The 22,700-nt window shown below is 57.1% G+C and overlaps 2 protein-coding genes across 2 annotated transcripts in view; one reads left to right on the top strand and one right to left on the bottom strand.

Moving 5' to 3' along the window:
* Positions 1-5,999: 5,999 nt before the first annotated feature.
* Positions 6,000-16,229, top strand: MOCS2 (molybdenum cofactor synthesis 2). The gene is made up of 7 exons (XM_079788262.1): positions 6,000-6,325; positions 7,690-7,811; positions 9,122-9,275; positions 11,428-11,555; positions 12,330-12,480; positions 13,643-13,766; positions 15,777-16,229. The coding sequence occupies exons 3-7, from the start codon at positions 9,169-9,171 to the stop codon at positions 15,843-15,845; spliced, it is 579 nt and encodes a 192-aa protein (XP_079644388.1). The 5' UTR covers positions 6,000-6,325; positions 7,690-7,811; positions 9,122-9,168; the 3' UTR covers positions 15,846-16,229.
* A 2,750-nt stretch (positions 16,230-18,979) lies between these two features.
* The window catches only part of ITGA2 (integrin subunit alpha 2), a 69,372-nt gene continuing 65,651 nt past the window's right edge, over positions 18,980-22,700 (bottom strand). The window contains exon 25 of the mRNA XM_079798227.1: positions 18,980-22,700. This exon is cut by the window's right edge and continues 50 nt beyond it. Within this exon, the coding sequence (XP_079654353.1) occupies positions 22,670-22,700 (31 nt within the window). The 3' untranslated portion in view covers positions 18,980-22,669.

The following is a 22,700-nucleotide window of genomic DNA, read 5'->3' as shown; positions in this document are numbered from 1 at the left end:
ATTTTTATTGATTTCAGAGAGGAAGGGAGAAGGAGAGAGAGAGAAACATCAATGATGAGGGAGAGTCATGGATCAGCTGCCTCCTGCAACCCCCACACTGGGGATCCAGCCCGCAACCCGGGCCTGTGCCCCGACCAGGGATCCAACCGTGACCTCCTGGTTCCTAGGTGGACGCTCAGCCCCTGAGCCATGCCGGCCACTGTGTGGATTTGTGGCACATTGCAGTCCGACACAGGCGTGTGTGCTGACCGGTCCCCTCCCAGGGAAGCTCTGGGCGTTCCCCGTGGCGAGGGGGTTGGCTTCCTACAGTCACGTGGTTTCCTCTGACATTTCATACCACATTTTCTTCATATTAGCTTTATTTAATTTCTGCTGGAATAGATTTTATGCTTGTTCCTCCTTTTACTGCTACTTAACGTGGAGAGATTCCTCCAGGCCTCTTTGCGGCTGGTTAGACGTGGCTGAACTCTTCTGTGAGAACCCCCACCTTCTTTCCCTGCGTCAGCGTGGGCGAGCAGCGTGGGCGAGCAGCGTGGCCGGGGACAGAGGCCCGGCTCCCGGCTCCATCACCGACTGTGCTGACGGCCACACACCCATTCAGGTGCTGGCACCCGCCGCCATGCTGCACAGGGAGCTGAGTGGCTGGGACGAGGTTGCGCGGCTGCGTGTCTGAATGCTGATGAACTGGCCTTTTCCAGAAGAGTCTGCCCATCCCGAGGCACAGAGGAAGAGGAATGGCTGTCCCCGGAGGGAGGGCACGGGGTGGGCGGGAACAGGGGGAGAGGTGTTTCTCAGCAGGTTTGTCTGCACCCTCCCCGGCCACACGAGGCTCTGTTCTCGCTCTTTCGGTGTTTCCGAGGTGTCAGCCTTGGGCCTTCGTAAAGCCCAGCATCCTCTCCGCGCCAGTGACCTTGGCCTCACAGCATCCTCTCCACACCGGTGACCTTGGCCTCACAGCATCCTCTCGGTGACGGTGACCTTGGCCTCACAGCATCCTCTTGGTGCCGGTGACCTTGGCCTCACAGCATCCTCTCCACACCGGTGACCTTGGCCTCACAGCATCCTCTCCGCGCCGGTAACCTTGGCCTCACAGCATCCTCTCGGTGCCGGTGACCTTGGCCTCACAGCATCCTCTCCACACCGGTGACCTTGGCCTCACAGCATCCTCTCCACACCGGTGACCTTGGCCTCAAAGCATCCTCTCGGTGCCGGTGACCTTGGCCTCACAGCATCCTCTCCACACCGGTGACCTTGGCCTCACAGCATCCTCTCCGTGCCGGTGACCTTGGCCTCACAGCATCCTCAACATCTCCTTAGGTTGGGGCGCCGGAACTTCTGCGGTTTTAAGGAGACACAGCCGCTGCGGTCCCGCCTGTGCGTAGGCATCGGTCATTCCCCGCCCAGCTCCCCGCCAGGTGGGAAGGGGGGCCGCGCCTCAGAGACCCGGAGGCCTTTTCCTGGGAGACCAGCCGGGCTCTGGGCGCAGCCCCTCCCTCCTGCACCCGCTCAGGCCAGCTGTGGGTTCCGGGGCTGGGCTTCTGCTTCCCCGCGCCCTGGGGTGAGGTGTCCAGGGTTTGTTCTCGCAGCCTCTCTCCAGGAGCCCCGGGCTGTCGGGTGTCAGGGCAGGAACGGAGCGCTCTGTGGAGCCACTCCAGGCTCCTGGAAAGAGCTTCATGTTCACTGGGCACCGACCCCTGGGGGTGCAGTCCTCTCTTTTGTAGCCCGTCTGCTGCGCGCCTCTTCGATTTTGCAGAAGTAAAATCTGGACGTGGCGCTCCCCTCTGCCATCTGGTGGGACTGCATGTTTTGGTTTCAGGGAAGAGCCCCTTTGCCAAAGCTCCAGTATTTCTCTCCCTGGGCAGTATGCAAAGGGATTGCAATTGGAATCACCAGCCACCAGGGGGAGTGTTTCTCCTGACTTTCTTTGCATAAAGTAACAAGTACATGTAGTTTATGCGGGTTGGTTGGTTTGTTTTAATCGGAGACGACCAATGAATAAAATTACACAAGAAGAATGGGATATTTTGTGATTTCACTCCATCATAAAACTGAATCCGCAAACCCTGAGCCAAATGTCTTCACAAGCCACCTGCGTAGGAAAGTGCTTACATTCTGGGTGAGCTCTTAGAATGAGTCGTTCCCGAGGGCGTATGTTGACCCCGTCTTTCAAAAACAACCCCTGCATGTGGTCTTTAACGAGAAATGCAAACGCCACAAAAATACGTTAGATACGCCCTAACCGGTTTGGCTCAGTGGATAGAGCATCGGCCTGCAGGCTGAAGGGTCCCAGGTTCGATTCCGGTCAAGGGCATGTACCTTGGTTGCGGGCACATCCCCAGTAGGGGGTGTGCAGGAGGCAGCTGATCGATGTTTCTCTCTCATCGATGTTTCTAACTCTCCCTCTCCCTTCCTCTCTGTAAAAAATCAATAAAATATATTTTTTTTAAAAGAAAGAAATACGTTGGACACGAGTCCGATGTCCACGGACCCGACACCACAGTGGGACTTCCTGAGCAGGTGTTCCCTCCAACCCGCGGCGCACGAAGGGGCTCGTGGACTGAGACGTGAGGGTCCGTGTCCTCCACTTGGGCGCACGGCGTGTGCTTAGGCTGCAGCGTGTTCGAGGAGCCCTGAAGCAGTAGCATTGCATGAAGAGACCGTGGCCGTGGGCCGCCATGCGTGACCAGAGCCCGGGACGGGTCCTCTCGCACAGCTGCAGGCGATGGCAGAAGACACTTCTCTCACGGAACTGAAACGTCCCGGCAAAGCTCGTTGGCTCTCTCCCTGTTTGTGCTCAGGACCCTGAAAATGGCTCAGAGCAGAGGCAGAATCACATTTTTGAAAGGTGTGTGTGTCTGTGTGTGTGTGTGTCTCTGTGTGTGTGTGTGTGTGTCTGTGTGTCTGTGTCTCTGTGTGTGTGTGTGTCTGTGTGTGTATGTCTGTGTGTGTGTGTGTGTCTGTGTGTGTGTGTGAGAGTGTGTGTCTGTGTGTGTGTGCGTCTGTGTGTGTGTGTGTGTGTGTGTGTGTGTGTGTGTGTGTGTGTGTGTGAGTGTGTGGCTTCCCAATGAAAGTAGAAAAAAAATCCAAACTGGCTTTCAGGACCGCCCCCGATCTGTACGCTCAGTTCCCTTTCATCTTAACCTCTTCCTTCTTCTAGATCTCAGCCACACCGGCCTCTCTCCTCCTCTCCTCTTCGAACACTCAGGGTGCCGTCCACCCCACAGCCAGGCTGCGGTGTCCAGAACGCCCCGCCCCGTCCTGTGCCACACGTGACCACCTCTCACCCAGCAGGTCTCGGCTCAGCCAGGCCGGCTCCTTCCTCTGACCCTGCCGAGAGAGTGGGCACCTGCTCTCCCCGACGCCCTGCCTCTGGAGCACCGTCCGTCCCTCTTCTTCCAGCAGCCACGGACCTGTCTGTCTTCCTAACCAGAAGGCAAGCGACTCGGGGCGAGGGCCTTATTTTTATGGTCCGCGGGTGTATCCCCAGTGCTCCCAGGGCAATAATCACTCAAAGGTGTTTGTAGAATAGATCAATTACTTTTAAAAATCAAGCAGCACAGAAATCGACTAGGAGGAAAGCACGTCGTTTTTCAGTCATCCGCAATTCCACTGCCCCCACGCAGTGCCCGTTATCACGTGCTGAACGCTGTTCCCCTCCCTCTGGGCATTGAAGCTGCGTGATGTCATTTTACAACGTGCGATGAAACTGCACATTATTTATTATTTGTGGCTTTTAACTAACTGTACTTGAGTGTAACAACAATGAAACGGAAGGAATTAGAAATCGCCACATTTTTATTGAGGCATCATTTCTAGTGGCTCCTGGTAGGTAGGTCCTTCTAAAATGAAGAAACGAGATTATGAAAATATTGAGGCTTGAATCGATGTTTTGTAAACACAAGTCCCAATTTGGGGCCGTTTCCATTATGTTTTTAAAATAATCTGATATTGCCGAAACCGGTTTGGCTCAGTGGATAGAGCCTTGATCTGAGGACTGAAAGGTCCCGGGTTCGATTCCGGTCACGGGCATGTACATTAGTTGCAGGCACATCCCCCGTGGGGGGTGTGCAGGAGGCAGCTGGTCGATGTTTCTCTCTCATCAATGTTTCTAGCTCTCTATCCCTTTCCCTTCCTCTCTGTAAAAAATCAATAAAATATATTTTAAAAAATATTCTGATATTATATTTTACCCCATAACCATAATCCCACAGTTGATGCGCTTGTTTTATACGTCAGGGGGTTAAAATCTCGCTTCCTTCCTTTATTGACTGCCATTCGCCTCTTTCCTGCTGAGTGTCCAGGGGGCCTCCTCTCTGGAGGGCGGTGCTCCTGCCGGGGAGGTCTCTGAGGGGCTCCTGGCTGCTGGGCGTGTTGCTGTTTGCAGGTTGAGGCTGAGGCTCGGCCTCCCTCAGCACCGGCCTGGCCGTCACCTTCTGGCTCCTGCGTCTGTTCTCAGCCGTGTGGTAGACAGTGCTCACGCCGTGGGCTGCCCTTGGACGGCCCCGACCAGCCTAAGGTCATGGTCATCGTCCCGCGGTTCTGTCTGAATGTGAGTATGGTTCTTTATCCTTGATGCTCACCACGGCCCAGCACAGATGCGGGTGTTTGTCGGTCCTGGTCCATGTCTCTTGCCCTGGGTCACTCCCTGGTACCTCCAGCCTCACCTCCACTACCCCTGGCTGGGGGCAACCGCCTGGCCAACCGTCCTCCCGCTGTGGCCTCCCTAAGCTGCAGCTGGCACCCCTCTGGGGGGCGGGGCCTGTGAAATGCCCTCCCTCCCTGCTGCTCGCCCGCCGCCCGGTGGGTGAGCTCTTCCGGGGGCCAGCCCTCAGCTGAGCAGCCCGCCACCCCCCCCCCCCCCCGCCGTCCCCATGGATGTGGCCCGGGTCCCTGTATGACACCTGGTACCCGAGCTACCATGAACGCTGTATGACACCGGATCCATCCACAGAACCAACCAATGGGCACGGAGTCCTGGTCGGTAAAGGCGGGGGCTGGATGGACCCCGTGGGCAATGGGCACGGAGTACTGGTCGGTACAGGCGGGGGCTGGATGGACCCTGTGGGCAATGGGCACGGAGTCCTGGTCGGTACAGGCGGGGGCTGGATGGACCCCGTGGGCAGTGGGCACGGAGTCCTGGTCGGTACAGGCGGGGGCTGGGTGGACCCCGTGGGCAGTGGGCACGGAGTCCTGGTTGGTACAGGCGGGGGCTGGATGGACCCCGTGGGCAGTGGGCACGGAGTCCTGGTCGGTACAGGCGGGGGCTGGGTGGACCCCGTGGGCAGTGGGCACGGAGTCCTGGTCGGTAAAGATGGGGGGCTGGGTGGACCCCGCGGCACTAACTGCTGGGCCGCGAGCAGGAAAAGGTCGCTTCGGTCGCGCTGCTCGGCGCCTTAAGGAGCAGCGATGGCGCCCGGGCAGCAGAGCAAAGGGTTAGTCCGGAGCCGCCTGCACGCGGCTGCGACGTGGCTCCCGGCTGGGCCTCGACCTACGAACCAGGAGGTCCCGGTCCGATCCCGGTCCGATCCCGGTCCGGGCACAGGCCCGGGCTGCGGGCTCCATCCCAGTGGGGGGCGTGCAGGAGGCAGCGGGTCCACGATTCCCTCTCACCATCGATGCTTCTCTCCCTCCCTTCCTCTGAAAGCAATAAAAATACATTTAAAACCTTTTGCACTCGGATGTCGAGATTAAAATTACTCTTCGAATGTATCAATAATTTGAAATATAAAAAAATCCAAATAAATAAGTTTGTATGAAAAGAAACTCCAGTTTTTTATTCTACTGCCGCGCTTTGTAAAATCTGGGGTGTTTACAAAATTAAATCCTGAGTAGAATAAAGGAATCGAGACAAAAGCAAGCGAGTACAAAGGGTTAAAAGAAGGAAAGATCCAGAAGCTGCAGGTGAGCGGTGGGAACGCCCAGCAGGTGGCGAGTGTCCAGGGGAGTCGGGTCAGCCATCCCCGTCGCCTCTCTGCGCAGGCGCGTGCCCGGCCGGCCCCGTGCCACCTGCGGCACCGCCGGCACCGGGTGGACCGGGCTCCGGGCCCCGCGGCACCGCCGGCACCGGGTGGACCGGGCTCCGGGCCCCGCGGCACCGCCGGCACCGGGTGGACCGGGCTCCGGGCCCAGCGGCACCGCCGGCACCCGGTGGACCGGGCTCCGGGCCCCGCGGCACCGCGGGAGGGGCGGGGCGGGGCGGGGCGGGCGGGTGCGCATGCGCCGTGCGGGCCGGGCTGTCAGGTGCGCCTGCGCCCTGCGTGCACCGCGTCTCCGCCTCCGGCCGGCCTCGCGGACCCGCGCGCTCGGGATGGTGCGGCGCTGCCAGGTAAGGGGCCCCTCCGGGCGCGCGCCCCGCTCCGCCCCTCCCAGCCCCCTCCCTGCGGGCCCCGCGCCCCGCGCCCTCCCGGCCTCGGAGGTGCACAGCCCAGGGCCCCTCCCTAGGGCGCCCGCACCCTCCCTCCCGAGGGGCACCCCCCGCCCTAGTGGCGCCCTGACCTTTGCCCCGTCCTAGGTCGTTCCTTCTCTTGGAGACAAGTTTCATTTTAGAAGATCCGCACCCCCCCTTCCCAGAGCCCCCCCCCAACCTCGTTCTAGCGTCCAGCGCAGCGCCCACAGGGCGTGTGTGGGTGTCGGGTGTAAGGGTGCTGGGTGGGCGCTCACGCACCTAACCCGGCGGCCGCCCCGAAGGTCAGCGTTGAGAACCCTCCTAAGGCGTCCTCCGTGCGTCCTCCGTGCGTGTGCACCCGCGGGGGGCGGGCGGGGCGCCGGGCAGGGGGCGGTGCAGGTGCAGGTGCAGGTGCCGGTGCAGGTGCAGGTGCGGGAACCTGCTCGGCCTGCGCGGCTGACCCGCCCGCTCCGCCCTGTGGCGGCGGTTGCATAACCCAGCCCCGTGCCAGGCGGGGTGCCAGGCCAGGGCCCCTCACTCTGCCAGCTGCACCCGGACCCGCGGTCACTGTTCACCTGTTCACAGCAGGTGCCACCCGGGCAGCTGGAGGCGCCTCAGGTCACCGGCTCTGAGGAGCCAGCGTCGGGGTGCGGGCGGGGACTCTCCTGGGTGCTGGGGGGGGCTCTCCTGGGTGCGGGCGGGGGCTCTCCTGGGTGCTGGGGGGGGCTCTCCTGGGTGCTGGGGGGGGCTCTCCTGGGTGCGGGCGGGGGCTCTCCTGGGTGCGGGCGGGGGCTCTCCTGGGGTGCGGGCGGGGGCTCTCCTGGGTGCGGGCGGGGGGCTCTCCTGGGTGCGGGCGGGGGCTCTCCTGGGTGCGGGCGGGGGCTCTCCTGGGTGCGGGCGGGGGCTCTCCTGGGTGCGGGCGGGGGCTCTCCTGGGTGCGGGCGGGGGCTCTCCTGGGTGCTGGTGGGGGCTCTCCTCGGGTGCGGGCGGGGGCTCTCCTGGGTGCGGGCGGGGGCTCTCCTGGGTGCGGGCGGGGGCTCTCCTGGGTGCGGGCGGGGGCTCTCCTGGGTGCTGGTGGGGGCTCTCCTGGGTGCGGGCGGGGGCTCTCTGGCGTTTGTAGAGCTGAACAGCACCGGTAACTGAGCGCGAATGGGCTGGACACAAGCTTTGTCAAAATGTGGGCTTGCAGAAATGCTGGGCCATGTAACGGTCCCTCACTTTCCCAGTGTGTCTTTGATAAAAGGTAACACCTGTGTCAGAAAAGGACCAGGAGTCGTTATTAAGAGCATTTTCTCTCCTTTCAGGTCCAAGTGCTGTATTTTGCAAAGAGTGCTGAAATCACAGGGATCCGTTCCGAGACCATCTCTGTGCCCCAAGAAATAAAGGCGTCGCAGCTGTGGACTGAGATAGAAACGCGGCATCCGGGGTAAACGACGAACACTTTCTAGCATTCTAGAAAATGTGTAGATGGATACCCGGTCAAAGTGGAAACATTGCTGTGTTTTCCGTAATGTCGGGAAGGGTCATTCGCTCTGTTTTTCGGAACCGCACTGGAGAGATCAGTCCTCGTTCCTCCAGGCAGGTTCACCGAGAATTCAATGAGCTGGTGTGCCCAAACGGACATGCTCCTATTTGCTTTTGTAATTTCAAGATATCGAACATGCAGATTCTGCATTTTTATAGCATTAAGTGAAATTGTTACAAATGCTATTAAAATGTGTGCTTGAAACTTTTACGTCCTGCCACGTCTTCAGAGAATTCAAAATAGAAATTTCTAAGATTAAGAGAAAAATGAGAGATAGCAAACCCCAGGGCGGCTGAGTTTGCGTTCTGCAAGAGCCGATGCAATGTTTCTGCTGTGTCCCTACCTCAAGTTCTTATGGGGACAGATTGTCAAAGTGGCTTCTTAGAAGGTGTTCAGGGATGTTAACGGTGTCACTGAGTCCACAGAGATGTTCACCGTGTAACAGATACTCCACAACGCGTGTTCAAAAAACGACTCCTTTGTTATTTTATATCTTTTAAATTTCTCATATAGTGCCCTGATCATCTGTGACCCATAGGGCCTCTGTCCCACCCTGCCTTTAGCCTTTCACCTGCCGGGGACACCTGTCTTGTGGGGGCTTCTGAGGTACACTTAGTAGACTGTACCCTTAGAAGGCTCCTGGAATTAGGACATTTTTCTTTTTTTGACCTGGTCTGAATGTTACCTGCAGTCTTTTATCTTTTCAGTATTTCATTCTCTAAGACACACAGCAGCCAATGAGAGCTGTTGGCAGTGGACTATGTTCTTGGTGGTGAATGAGTCTGCTCTTCAGTGGCTGCGTCCTTTCTCTGCAGAATATAAGTTACTTTCATTAGTAACTCTGCAGGCGATGCTACAAAGTCATATTTATGTCATATATTTCTTTTGTTTTCTTAATCCTCACCGGAGGGTATTTTTCTGTTGATTTTTAGAGAGAGTGGAAGGGAAGGGGAGAGACAGAGAGAGAAACATTGATGTGAGAGAGACACATCGACTGGTTGCCTCCCACACGGGCCCCACCCAGGGCCAGGGATCAAGCCTGCAACCGAGGTACGTTCCCTTGACCGGAATCGAACCTGCGACCCTTCAGTCTGCTGGCCGACGCTCTGTCCACTGAGCCACACCGGCCAGGGCTTATGTCACCTTTTTCATTGAAGACCTGGAGGCCCAGCACAGCACTGACGCTGCTCACTCTACTTGCTTCCCTTCAGGTTGGCTGATGTCAGGAACCAGGTGATCCTGGCTGTGCGTCAGGAATATGTCGAGCTTGGAGATCAGCTCCTTCTGCTTCGAGAAGGAGACGAAGTCGCCATCATCCCCCCTATCAGTGGAGGCTAGTGCTGGGGGGCCCCTGGAGCATGTGAGGTGAGTGTTCCTGTCCGTGGTGAAGGAGCACACAGGTGTAACCTGTGCGCAGACGGCCTGGACCGCGCTCTCTGCGAGTCTGTCGGCGCGAGCTCGCTGTCACCGCGCAGCCGTATCGGTGCAGACAGACCTGCGACACCTCCCTGCCGTCTCTGCACCAGCGGCTGCATTTCATGCCGCTCAGAGGCGTTCGTCCTCTTCACTTAACACGGTTCATCGGGGTTTTCTCGTGCATCAGGCACAGTGTGGGACGCTGTTGTGCAGGAGGGAGAGCTGCTGTCCAGAGAAGGTACAAAGCCCGTCTGTGCTCACGTAGCTAGCGGGTGGCAGAGCCCAGATCCGAGGGCCGGCGGTTGGACTCTGTGCTTTCTCACCAGCGCGCTGACTCGTGCTGGGGCCCAGCTCCCCGGCACAGAGGGACGCGGAAACAGTACTTGGCCAGGAAGCGAAAGGTCACCGCCTGGGAAGGGCGCTTCCCATTTCCCCGGGACGGGGAAACGCAGCTTTATTAATTAGCTGCCGCGGGCGGGCCTCGGACCCATGCCGTCCCTCGTCTTTCCAAACAACACAGCGTCCCCGCGTGGAGAGCGTAGGAGACGTTTCTCAGCGTAGTCTGGACACACAGACAGAGGGAGGCTTGATTTATGGTCAGCTGGCGAGGAAATGACGCGGAGACGAACAGTCATGCCAGTCCAACACTTCGGTAAAGTTAGGAATGAAAGAGAGCGTCTCAGCTTGCTGGGTTTCTCTCCAGAATCAGGAGCGACTGCCAGACTCAGGGGTAAATCCTTGGTTTCATTACAGAAAGGAACAAGCTACGGAGGCCTGATTATTTTTCACCCCCTTTGCCCCCCGCGCTTCTGGAGGCCAGTGCCCCCAAAGTGAAGAGTAAAGATTGCAAAGCAGATTGCCCGCCATGGCCGCCGAGATGGGCTCTTAATCCTGCTATTTAGGAAAAATAGAAGGGTTCCCTGTTAGACACGTATCTCTGTTTTATTTGGAAACGGTGGTCACCTCATCACCTCCGTGATTTTAGAAAAGTGCTATTTTTTGGAGTTTGGAATTTATTCAGAAATAATGGGCTGCCATTGAAGTTAGGGGTGTGTGTGTGCGCGCGCACGTGCATATGTGTATGCGTGCATGTGTGTGTACGTACATGTGTGCGTGTGTGTGTGTGTGTGCGCGTGATGATTAGAACTGCTCCTTGGAAAGATGCGGAAGTGGACTCAGCGGCATGGTGACTGGTTGGTGTGTTTGACAGGGTCCGAAGCATCTATTTTAGGGTCTTACAGAGCCAGTGTGGGAAGTGGCATGGTTTGAAGTTCAGAGACCGTTTGGCTGACCTGTATCTTATCGCAAGAAAAGGGGGTGTGGGGGGGCTCGGGCGTGTCTGGGAGGTGGAACATCCTGGAGTCAGTGGTCTAGAGCTCATTCCTTTCAGGGGCTGGAGGAGACGGGGCGGGAACACTGGGCTTAGGAAGGTCCTTGGTTGGCATCACCTTGAGTGGCTCCCTTAACTCCTCATCTTTCATGCGGGTGAAACCTACCCGCCCCGCCCCGCCCCGCCCCCGCTCCCTGGCCCGCGTCTAGTGCGTGGTTAGTCCCCGCTGCAGGGAGCCGGCCCCGCATGTGCTTGGCGAGGACCCCAGGCTGTGCACAGGCGGGCATTTCACCCTTTTATTTCCTCGGCGCCTGTGCGGGTCGTGCCCGCGGTGAAATGAACCAGTCCCCGTGGCATCACTGTCTCTGCTCCCCTGAGCCTTTGTGGCTAAAGGAAAAGGCGGTTCTAGGCGTGGTTTGGTGACAGCGGGTAGAGGGATGTGCGTGTGGATGACGTGTCGCGATCTGGGCCATCCCGGGATGGGAGAGCCATCAGGGGCAGTTCCAGCGCGGGGACGACGTGGGCGTAAGGGTCGTCTATGCTTTAAGTGATCATGTTTACGGTAAACTCCTTTTTGTACCATGCTCGACTCATTCGGGGTGTTTATAAAAAACACTGTTGTTTTTTTCCAATTTCACACTTACTGGTATCATTCAGATCAAATCCTCCTCCCAACACCTCTCATGTAGGAAAACGCACCTGGACATGCAGCCTGTAGCTGGGTGCTTGCCTCTGCACCGCCGCTAAGGTCCGATACTGTCTCACTTCCAGGGCAGATGTGGGTGAAGAGGAAGAGGAACCTAAAGACATCATCAAGTTCACGGCCGAGAAGCTGTCCGTGGAGGAAGTCTCGCAGCTGGTGACGTCCCCGCTCTGCGGTGCCGTGTCCCTGTTTGTGGGTGAGTGTGTCCCCAGCTCCCACTGACGGCACGAGGCCGTAAAGGCACGTGTTTCCGTGTTCAGTGTTTGGCGGGATGTAAGACGCTGAGCCCAGGAGACCCGGTGGGGGAGAAGTCTCCGCTTTTGCTTTGTGTTGGTAATCTTCAGATGAGCATGTGAAGGCCGCTGGGAGCAGGACAGACGTCCTGAGCAGAGAGAACTCTGTTTTCCAAACATTCAGGGGAAACGGTGACGGTGGTGCCTCCATGACAGCCCGGGGACGGGATGTGTTCCTTCTAAGTGGCAAATGCGCCAGAAAAGAATTCTGCTGGTTTGTCACGTGAGAGTCTCCGTCCGCCTGCCTAGTCAGCGCGTCTTATTGTCTTACCTTTGGGACAGTCATCTTGTTTTTCTCATCATGTTCATCTTTAGAATATTTCACAGTAATCGTTAGATCTGTAGGCTACTGTCTATTCCAAAATAGCCCTTTTTCTGCCCTGGCCAGTGTGGCTCAGTCAGTTGGATGTCATCCGTGCACCAAAGCGTTGCCTGTTCGGTTCCAGGTCAGGGCACACGCCAGGTTTCGGGCTTGATTCCCAGTAGGGGGTGTGCAGGAGGCAGCCAATTGATGTTTTACTCTCGCATCGGTTTTTCTCTTTCTCTCCCTCTCCCTTCCTCTCTAAAAAAAAAATCAATAAAAATATATTTAAAAAATTAGGACCCTTTTTTACTGTGCAGTTTCTATTATAAGGAGAAACCTTGTTTTAATTGCCTTTTTCCCCCCTTCTTCTTAGGGACCACAAGGAATAACTTTGAAGGGAAAAAAGTCATGAGCTTAGAGTACGAAGCGTACATCCCGATGGCGGAAAACGAAGTCCGGAGAATTTGTAGCGACGTGAGGCAGAAGTGGCCGGTCAGGCACATCGCCGTGTTCCACAGACTCGGGTACGGCTCCCTTTCCCCGTGCCGGCTCACCTCCGTGCTGACGCGGACCCTGCGGTTTCACAGGGCCCTGGCTCACGGGAGAGACGTTAGCATGTGTCCTGGCAGGCGGTGGGGGCGCCTCCCAGCCCTGCTAAGGCTGCTTGTTCCGTTGTAACGTGCGGACAGTGCCAGCGGCTGTGCCAGGGCCCAGGTGGGCAATAACGCCGGTGTGTTTCTCGGCATCTGGAAGGGTTCAGGAAGCTGGAGAAGGCGCTGTGTGTCAATTAATCAAGAGTCCAGAGACGAAACATAATTTTGGAAGGCATTTTGGGGAGCCAGAGCAGACTTAGCTAAAGAAACCCAGTCCTCCTCTCTCTCTGGACCCCTTGCTTTTTATTAACACAAATTGTCCTAAAGCAAAGTAGATAGTCATATCAAAGGCCAAGGTTTAGTACACAGAGGCATTGTTGGATTGGGGGAACTGCGTTTGGCCGTTCAGGTGTTTGGCCAGCAGGAGGCAGTAGCATGTAGACTGAAATGCCCTCAGCTGTCTGGCAGCAAGCAATCATCTATGCAGATGTTCAGGTGTGGGGAAATGCCCTCAGCCATTTCCAGCAGGCAGTCCTCAAGGTTCCATCAGCCTTTGATGAAACTTGTTCATTTATGATATGCTGGAATTAGCTTCCGGCAGGCAAGACCCTTGAGCCCGGCCGCACGGCTTGTGCGAATGGGGGGGAAGTCCTGGAGGCCGTTAGAGAATGGTCCTCTCGTCCAGACTCTGTTTATATGAAGAGAAGAAACTCTGGTGCACATGCCTTTGAAGGACATCAGATTCCTGTGCCTTTTGCGTCACTAAGAAGCGTGGGTCGCAGGCTTTGAACAGAACCCAGCAGCTGAGACTGGGTCGTCACGGCAGCTCGTTGCTACCTTGCCACCAGTGGCTGCACTCGGACTACAGCGCTATCGGTCCTGTGCGCTGCATGTTGCTGTTTGACATTTACGTTCTCTGCTGCTTCGCCCGCTGGTGCCTGTTCGTTTGGCTCAGGCATTTGTTGACCTGGAGTCCACGTAGAAGGAAGGCGGGGTTAGTGCTGGGAGCCTCTCTGGGATTTGTCTTCCCGGGTCGTGAGCCCTAGAGCAGCAGATTCAGAGAAGGTGTCACGTGTCCTCCGTTCCGTTGCAGCCTGGTCCCCGTGTCCGAAGCCAGCGTTGTCATCGCCGTGTCCTCCGCCCACAGGGCTGCGTCCCTCGGAGCCGTGAGCTACGCCATCGATGCCCTGAAGGCCAGGGTGCCCGTGTGGAAGAAGGTACCCGGAGAAAGCGCCGACTCGGCCTGTGGCCGGGCTTTTCTTCGGAATTTTAAGCACGAGAGCACGTGCAGCGTTTGTACTCATGGGTCTCCCCGACTGGCTCACTCCGGTTTCCTCAGTCTGTGAGACAGGGTGTTTATGTAAAACTAGAGGCCGACGCACGAAATTCGTGCAAGGGGCTCGGCCCCGCCCACCGCAGTGGCCGCCACTGCCTCAGCCCTCGCAGCCCCTGCTTCGTCCGGAAGGTTGTCCGGAAGGATGTCCGGTCTAATTAGCATATTACCCTTTTATTATATAGGATCTTTTTTCCAGGGTTTGTTAACCATGAAAAATATACGCCCCCAGAATGCACGGCACGGAGCCGGCCTCCACAGTGTAAGACGGGGGATCCCCAGGCTGCGGAGCCCTCGGGTTAGGGTTCCCTGAACAGGGGTCTCGTGTGCAGGGCGGGGGGGTGTGCGGCTGCGCGCAGGTGCCAGCCCAGAGCTTCCTCAGGCATTGGACGTCCCAGGGCTCCCTCCTTTTGGAGAAAGGCAAGGTGGAGCACCGCCTCCTGGGGGAGAGCGCAGGGAGTGGATTTAACGGTGTAACTGGGAGACGCACGGGCTCTGTCCGTTCGCCCGGCCCCTCGGTGAGAGCCAGCGGGCCTCTGGTCAGCAGAGCCTGCCCCTCACTAGCAGCAGCGGCAGCGGCAGCGGCAGCGGCTGATCTGTGCTGTCAGCAGCCAGCAGCGAGGTGGCGCCGAGCAGAGCGTGAGCCCGCGGGGGACGGGGGGGCAGCAGCCAGGGCCGGGGACCAGGGCGGGGCCCTCAGTGGACCTGACCCGCCGTGGGATGTCGCGACCAGACTTTCCGAATGGGACTGAAGTCCTGTTAGCGGGGAAACGGGTGAGAGGAGGGCCGTGTGCAGGGGCCTCAGTGCAGCTCCCGTGTCTGGTGGTTTGCTCTGAGCCAGGCCAGTGTCCACGGAGCGGGGGAGGCTCCTGAGGAGGGAGTGAGGGCGCCCCACAGCGAGGGCCCCCACCGTAATGAGGGGCATCCCACCGTGAGGGCGCCCCACCATGAGGGCCCCCCACCGTGAGGACACCCCACGTGAGGGCACCCCACCGTGAGGACACCCCACCATGAGGGCCCCCCACCATGAGGGCCCCCCACGTGAGGGCCCCCCACCATGAGGGCATCCCACCATGAGGGCCCCCCACAGCGAGGGCACCCCACAGCGAGGGCCCCCCACCATGAGGGCCCCCCACCGTAAGGTCACCCCATAGCGAGGGCCCCCCACCGTGAAGGAACCCCACCGTGAGGGAACCCCACCGTGAGGGCCCCCCACCGTGAGGGTCCCCCACCATGAGGGCACCCCACCATGAAGGAACCCCACCATGAGGGAACCCCACCGCGAGGGCCCCCCACGTGAGGGCCCCTCACCGTGAGTCATGAGCCTGGGCAGGGGGAGGGGACAGCCCACCACTGCAGGTGAGAGGGCAGTGGGGGCGGGTCCAGGTGTCCGGAGGACAGTGAATTTGGGTTTCTGTTGGCTAGAGAGTAAGGAGGGAAGGTTCCAGAACATGTGGGAACACGAGTCGCCCGCAGCCTGTGCTTCGAGGTCCTCCGTGACGCAGGCAGCGGTGGGCAGGCAGGCGCTGTCCGTGCGCAGAGCTTCTGCGGGGTCTCTGTCCCCGGTGAGCCTCTGCCTGGGCCGCGCGGTGAGCAGTGAGGGAGCAGCGGGTGTTTGGAAAGGAACCTGCTAGAACTGAAGACCCGCCCGCCCTCCCCTGCCTGCCCAGGCTGTCCCGGTCCCGGGCCCAGGGAGTCGGTCCTTTGTTCTGCCCCGTCCCCTGGTTAAGGCTTCTGTCCGGGCTTCCCTCTGGGTTGGCGTCCTACGTGCAGGGGATGTGTTCGTTCATGTCTCTGCTCTCCGTGCCGGATACAAACATCCGTGGGATGGATAAGAGAGGAGCAGGTTTAACTAGTTGTGACACTGAGTCCCCGTTATGGTTCTGTTTTTTAGGAAATCTATGAAGAATATTCATCGTCTTGGAAGAGAAACAAAGAATGCTTTTGGGCAACCGGCGATTAAGTCACTCAGATTGGTGAAGTGCTCACGCGTAGATGTGGCCGCCTGACCTTGGACCACATTTTGATTTTCCTTCTCCAGAACTCAGGAGCGTTTGGGGTGAGGTCTGACACTGGAGCTAGAGAGAGGGGCAGCCTTTGGGGAAAGCGGAAGAATAATTTACACGTGAGGAAAGATGTCCGCGGTAGACAAATGAACCCATGACTATGATTGTAACTGGATCCACGACTCTGTCTCAGGAACCCCCACCTCCCACCCCAACCCCACAGCCAGGGCACCACTATGGTGCTGGCAGAACGGGAGGGCGCACGAAGTCATTGCCGGACAGTCGTGATATATTCTCAGAATTTATATATTTAAAAAGTGAACCAAATAAACACATGATTAAAAACGTCTGTGAGCAGCATTTTTCTGTGTGTTAAAATTCAGTACTAAGACATAAAACATGTATTTCATACTATGGCGATGTCTAGGATTTCAGAATCTATCATCTTACCATTACTTATAGGTTTTATAAGTTCTTTGTATTGTATCCATATACAAATCAGCATAAAGTTGCTGTAAAACCAGGTTAATTGACTAGCAACAAGGTTCCTTTGGGTTATACTGTTAGTTGATACTTAAAATTTGATCCACAGCCAGCTGGTGTGGCTCAGTGGTTGAGCATCGACCAGGAGGTCACAGTTCGATTCCTGGTCAGGGCATATGCCTGGGTTGTGGGCTCGATCCACAGTAGGGGGCGTGCAGGAGGCAGCTGATACATGATTCTCTCTCATCGTTGGTGTTTCTATCTGTCTCCCTCTCCCTTCCTCTCTGAAATCAATAAAATAAAAATAAAATTTGATCCACAGCCAATGAAAAAGGAGAATTACATGGTTATTAAAGCACCTTCAGATAGGATCCTTTTTAGCTGCTTATGCAGCATCCCCATTGGTGAGGTCATTAATGAACAACTTCTCTGCAAGGTCTTTGTCCTAAGCAAAGGCCCAGTCTCCTCGTGGTCACCTGTGTACTATCTTCATGGACAGGAGTGTCTGACTTCCTTATAGGTCTTAAAGCAATAAACCATGGACATAATTTCAGGCGACTGACACCACAGAATTCGCATTATGCGTGTTGGGAATGAAGACTATACTTGCAGACACTTAGATTGATGGCATTTGGGGCAATATTATTTGTTACATCTAGTGAAACATTTTAACATAAGGAATTCACCTTTCCAACCAACCTTGACTGCCTGCTTGATGCCAGGCACCCACCTGGTGGTGCCTGTCCCCGACCCTCACACGCAGGGAGGGTCTGCCTGCCGCCTCTTCCTGGGCCTTCAGGAGCCACGCTGATGTCAGGAGTCCCCGGTAAGCCAGGCTCTTCCCTGCCTTCGATGCAGAGAAACTGGGCTGAAGGACCCCGGAAGGCAGACACACCCTCCCCAACCGCTCCCTGATGGCTGGTCTCGGCCTTGCCCTCTCTCGATTCATGCTTCCTTCTTCCTTCCACTAAATGTCAGCCCCTTATGAGAAGAAGACAGTTCTATTCATTCTGAAAGCACATTAGCATGGAGGTACGGGCCCACTGTAGGTATTCTGAGGGCTTGTACCCCGATTGTTCCTATGTTTATGTACTAGAGGCCCGATGCACAAAATTCATGCAAGAGTAGGCCTGCTTTCCCCTGCTGCTGGCACCAGCTTCCCTCATAGCCCCAACTTCATCTGGAAGGTCGTCCGGAAGGATGTCTGGTCTAATTAGCATATTACGCATTTATTATTATTGAAGATTTCCCTAATATGTGGAATCTAAAATACAGACTCGTAGATACAGAAAACAAACTAGTATTTACCAGCGGGGAGAGGGGGCCGGGGGTGGATGAAATAAGTGAAGGGATTAAGATGTGCAGATTTCCAGTTACGAAATAAACCACAAAAGGTGCTTGGGCAGTAATGGTTTGTGTGCTGTCATTAGGTAGTTCCCCCAGCAGGGGGCAGTAGATCCTGGGCTATAGTCAAAGCAACTTGAGTGAGATTTTATTTGACTACTTTTATTTTGCACAGAACCCAAAAGTGCAATTTGGTTAGTAGCCTTTTTTTTTTTTTTTAAGTAAGTTAGGTTGGAGTGGGCCTTCGATGAAAATTAGTCCCTGGTTTTGAGTTAGATGGTTTTCCATCTTTAATTGGAATCTTAGTTTAGAATATTAAAGGGTTATGGTAGAATGAGGGAGTTTTTAAAAATGCTGTTTGTAGTAACATCCTCAGGTGAGGATTAACTAACTAACTAAATACACTTTTAAAAAATCAATAAAAACATATCCTCAAGAGAGGATCAGAAATAATAAAAACAAACAAAACCCATAAAGCCTGAATGGCCAATGAACATCGGAAAAAGTGCTCAGTCCCACCAGGAACCAGGGGGAACTCAGTTAAAACACAAGGTGTTACCACACACCCAGCAGATGGGCAGAAATCAACAACCTGACATCGCCACATGCAGAGGCGGGCAGGCGACTCGCACACAGCTGATGGGATGACAACTGGCGCAGCAGCTTCGAAAAAAAGAAAGAAAAGAATGTTCTGTCTCCTGAGTCGTGTTAATGCACAGTGCTCACCAGACTTGGTGTGCATGTGTGTGTGTGTGTGTGCATGTGTGTGCATGTGTGTGCATGCGTGCGTGTGCGTGTGTGCGTGCGTGCGTGTGCATGCGTGCGTGTGCATGTGTGTGCGTGCGCGTGTGTGTGTGTGTGTGCAGGAAGCTGCCCTCTGACTCGGTTTCCCAGAACCGGGGGGGATGGGAAGGCGTGAGAGGTCACCTGATGCGGAGCACTGGGCGTCGCTGTAAGTGGCAGCACCTGGGAGGGAACGTGCTGTCCGTCTGTCTGTCCGACGGCCAGTCCGTGAGCCTGAGGCGCCTCTTGGCTTACGATTTCAGCACATTCATGTCAGCATGTTTAGTCCTTGAAAATGAAAATACTCAAACCCTCCTGCTCGCTGCCGAGTTAGGAAACAGCTGCACAGACTGTGCGGGAGCAGCAGGTGCTGGCTCTCGGCCGCTTCATTCCGGGCACGGCCCGACGTCAGCCCAGCTGTGCGTCCCGCGCCGGTGCAGGGGGTGAGCGGCATCTCGCTAAGCTGCCGCCCCGGGCCCCAAGCTCGGCGGCACCTGCGGTCTGACTGTGGGGCGGGCTCGGGGCCTGCGGGCCGAGGCCCCAAGCTCGGCGGCACCTGCGGTCTGACTGTGGGGCGGGCTCAGGGCCTGTGGCCTGAGGGCGGAGCGGCCAGTCCCCGCTGAGGAGGATTTTGAGGTCCTGGACGCTGCTCACCGGCAGTGGTGGGGGGGGGGGGTACAGCCCTCCTGCCGAGTCGGGAGTGAGTGCGTCAGACCAACGGTGAGACATGGGAGCGTAAAACCCAGAGTCCCCCGGGCAAGAGCACTGCTGTCCGAAGGACTGCCATTCATTGGGTCACGCGGGTGCACAGGGCTGCCGTTCCATGACACTGGTCTGCTTCGCCTTTGGCAGGAGCAGGCCCCGAGGCGACTCCGCGGAGCCCTCGCTCCTCCAGCGGGACCTTCTCTCAGACCCCAGGGGAGCGCCACAGCTTTCCGTACAGACACACGCACACGCGCGTCCATCGTTTTGGTCGAGAGGAAAGACAAAAACGAGTTAATCAAAAGCAGTAAACGTATTACATCGCAGTGCGGATTTATGCCTTACATATGAAAGTATCCACGACAACTTGCCTTTAAAAAATATACAATTCTGACATAACTGTGCAACATATACATTCATAGCGCGACTTTATCTGCCAAAATACATCTGGTGCAGATGGAACCATCCCTTTACATTTACACAGTGGCTACCTTTTTATTCTCCAAGGTTCAAAGTCGTTAGGTTTTATTTCAAAGTTTACCCCATGTCTGTCACCTTCGCTCTAGGTGTCGGTCTGACGTGGGTACAAATGGGTGTTGCTCTGCGAGAAGGTGGCCACAAGGCTGTGCACGCACTTATTCCCGTGAAACTGGGATGCGAGAGATGACGGGGCGTGTGGGCTGAGGCGTTCCGGTTCTGTTGGATGATACCTTACGACAGTGGTGGCAAACCGCGGCTCGCGAGCCACATGCGGCTCTTTGGCCCCTTGAGTGTGGCTCTTCCACAAAATACCACGGCCTGGGCGAGTCTATTTTGAAGACGTGGCGTTAGAAGAAGTTTAAGTTTAAAAAATGTGGCTCTCCAAAGAAATTTCAATCGTTGTACTGTTGGTATTTGGCTCTGTGGACTAATGAGTTTGCCGACCACTGTCCTGGTTCCTAGGTCGACGCTCACACCGGCCGGCCGGGTGCTTTTCATTCCTTCGATGAATATTCACCTTGGCTTAACAGTGCGTGGGAAGTCCTCCTCTCCGGTACACACGGCCTCTGCTCAGGCCTCTGATCTGATCGCAGAAGCTGTCTTCAGGCAGGTGGGCTGGGGCGGCGGTTCTCCGTCAGGGTGCCGTGGGCCCTGGAGGCCGCTTACGGCTGGAGACAGTCGGTGATCACCCCTAGGAGCGTGCTCCCCGCCTCCGCAGCCGGCGGCCCAGGAAGCTGCGGCCCAGCCCACAGGCACAGGACGGCCCCCCGAGACCACCTGGCCCCAAGCCTCCCGGCGCCCAGGCCGACACCCGCCTGCGATCCACGGAGCGCAGACAGGCGCTGCCTCCTCAGTCTCCGGGAGCCCAGCCGCTTCGCGGGACAACGCGGGAAGGGAAGGCCGCTTCCTCGGGCTCGGCCAGCTCCCGCCCTGCGTGCTGCCGGCAGCTCCGTGCCTATGTCGGGAGGCAGGCGAGGCCGGGTACAGCGCCCTTTACACGGCACCTCGAGGAACTGGTGCGGCTACATACAGTCACGTGTCCGTCACGTCCTTCATCACCTCGGGGCCAGTCTCCTCCACGCTGTTTCTCAATAAAACTTTATTGGGCTCCGGCACGTCTCACTGGAGAACACCAGTCATTTTTGCTATAAACCCGACACCTTATGGTTGTTTTTTCTTCTTCGTTTGGTCAAATACAAAGTAAATCACTGACCTGCGTGCCCGGCCCTGGCTGCCACGGCCGGGGCCAGGCCAGGCGGCAGCCAGACGCACACAGGCGGATCCCTGTCCTCCCCGACTTCTTCTCAAAGTCAGAGCCTTGGAGGACTATTTGTGTTATAAAAACCCAGGCCCCAGACTTTTATTTGTTATTATTATTTTTATATATACATATATATTTCTTATTGATTTCAGAGATGAAGAGAGAGGGAGAGAGAGAAACATCAGTGATGGAAAGAATCATGGATCGGCCGCCTCCTGCACGCCCCCTACAGGGGATCGAGCCCGCAACCCCGGCCTGTGTCCTGACCGGGAATTCAACGGTGACCTCCTGGTTCATAGGTCGCTGCTCACCCACTGGCCACTGGCTGGGCAGGTCCTGGACTTTTAAAGCCCAGAGCGTCACAGCTGAGCTCCAGCCCCTGCCGTCGGCGGCCGAGTGGCTCGTCAGCAGCTCCAGGCGGCAGCTCACATGGCATCGCCCACGCTGCGCCCGGGCCCTCGCCCTCTGCCCAGCCCCGCCCTTCGAGGTCCTGTGGGCTCAGAGAGAAGAGGGTGCAGAAGGAAAAGGGGGTAGGGGGTCCGTTTCAGCACAGTGACCAGGCGCTTGTGAAAACGGGATACGGGGCCTCAGCCCATCCGACAGGTGGCGGTCTCAGGAGCTGGGACCTGAGACTCCAGCTTGGGAGGCAGCCTCCAGGTGAGTCATTCGGGGGTCGGTCCCGGGACGGACCAGCCCCAGGACGCCTGCTGCCTGGGGACGCCCAGGATCCCGTGCCTGCTCCCAGGTTCCTGAGACGGCGTCCTGCTTTTCCTTGTCTAAGGCCCTGCAGCTCCAAGGATTAGAGATCCACTCGGCGCGGGCTCCTGCCTCCTCCCGTGGAGAGCCGGGGCTGGGAGACGGTGTGTGCACAGCGGGTGACTGCGGCCACGCGGGGACGAGGCTCCGGGGCTCCAGAAGGGGGGCTCGGCTCCCTGGGGCCGGACAGGGCTCCGTGTGGTGGCGGGAAGGTACCCAGGACGTGGCTCATCTTTAAAAAGTCACAAGGTCCCTGCCAGCAGCCAGGCGGCCCGCTGTGGCCCTAAGGGAGCGGGAACTCCCCGGCCCCGACGCGGCGGCCGGGCAGGCAGGTGGCACCAGCAGTGCGGCCGCAGTGTCTGTGCTTCGGCCTCTAAACGCGCTCACCCACGGGACGGGAATCGCTGGCCGGAGGCGCACCAGCCACTCGGCGGGTCTCCGTCGGGTCAGCGCAGGAGAGGGCGAGGGGGCCGCCGGGACAGCAGCCAGGGGCCCCTCGTCTGTAAACTCGATTCTCACAGAAAACTGGCAACTTCTGATGAGAGGGATAGACCTGTTTTTCCCGAGTCAACACCCAAGCTCGTCCTAGGTCTTCACCAAACTCGTCACTTCTTTTAAAAGCCATCATTTCACACAATCGGATCCCCTCCCATAAAACACCCAAGGAAGGTTGTTTTGTTGAAGACACGCCATGTCTGTGAGCACGTCCCCTTCTGACACGGCACACGTCACAGCGTGCGCTGGGACCAGCCAGCGTAGACACTGTCCATATCAAATCCGTCTTTTCCATAACCCTTTACACCCCCCGCCCCCCCGTCCCCATTTCATTTTTCCAAACTGCCCTGCAGTTTTCTTGAAATAAAATATCAGACTAGTGCACCTAAGACACTGTAAACATGGGGATCTAAAACCAAATCCTCGCCCACGGCAGCCGCCGGCGGGAGGCGGCCTGGCCCACGGGTCCGGCCGGGCTCAGCTGTTGAGCTCCATGGTCTCGTCAGCC

The sequence above is a fragment of the Cnephaeus nilssonii genome (genome assembly GCF_951640355.1).
Source record: "Cnephaeus nilssonii genome assembly, chromosome: 2".
Lineage (NCBI taxonomy): Eukaryota > Metazoa > Chordata > Mammalia > Chiroptera > Vespertilionidae > Cnephaeus > Cnephaeus nilssonii.
This window is presented reverse-complemented; position numbering and strand designations above follow the sequence as displayed.

Coding starts and splice junctions, on each gene's coding strand:
- MOCS2 (XM_079788262.1), top strand. CDS start 9,169: ATGTCGAGCTTGGAGATCAGCTCCTTCTGCTTCGAGAAGGAGACGAAG. Junction 9,276..11,427: donor GGGCCCCTGGAGCATGTGAG/GTGAGTGTTCCT, acceptor TCTCACTTCCAG/GGCAGATGTGGGTGAAGAGG. Junction 13,767..15,776: donor GGGTGCCCGTGTGGAAGAAG/GTACCCGGAGAA, acceptor TCTGTTTTTTAG/GAAATCTATGAAGAATATTC.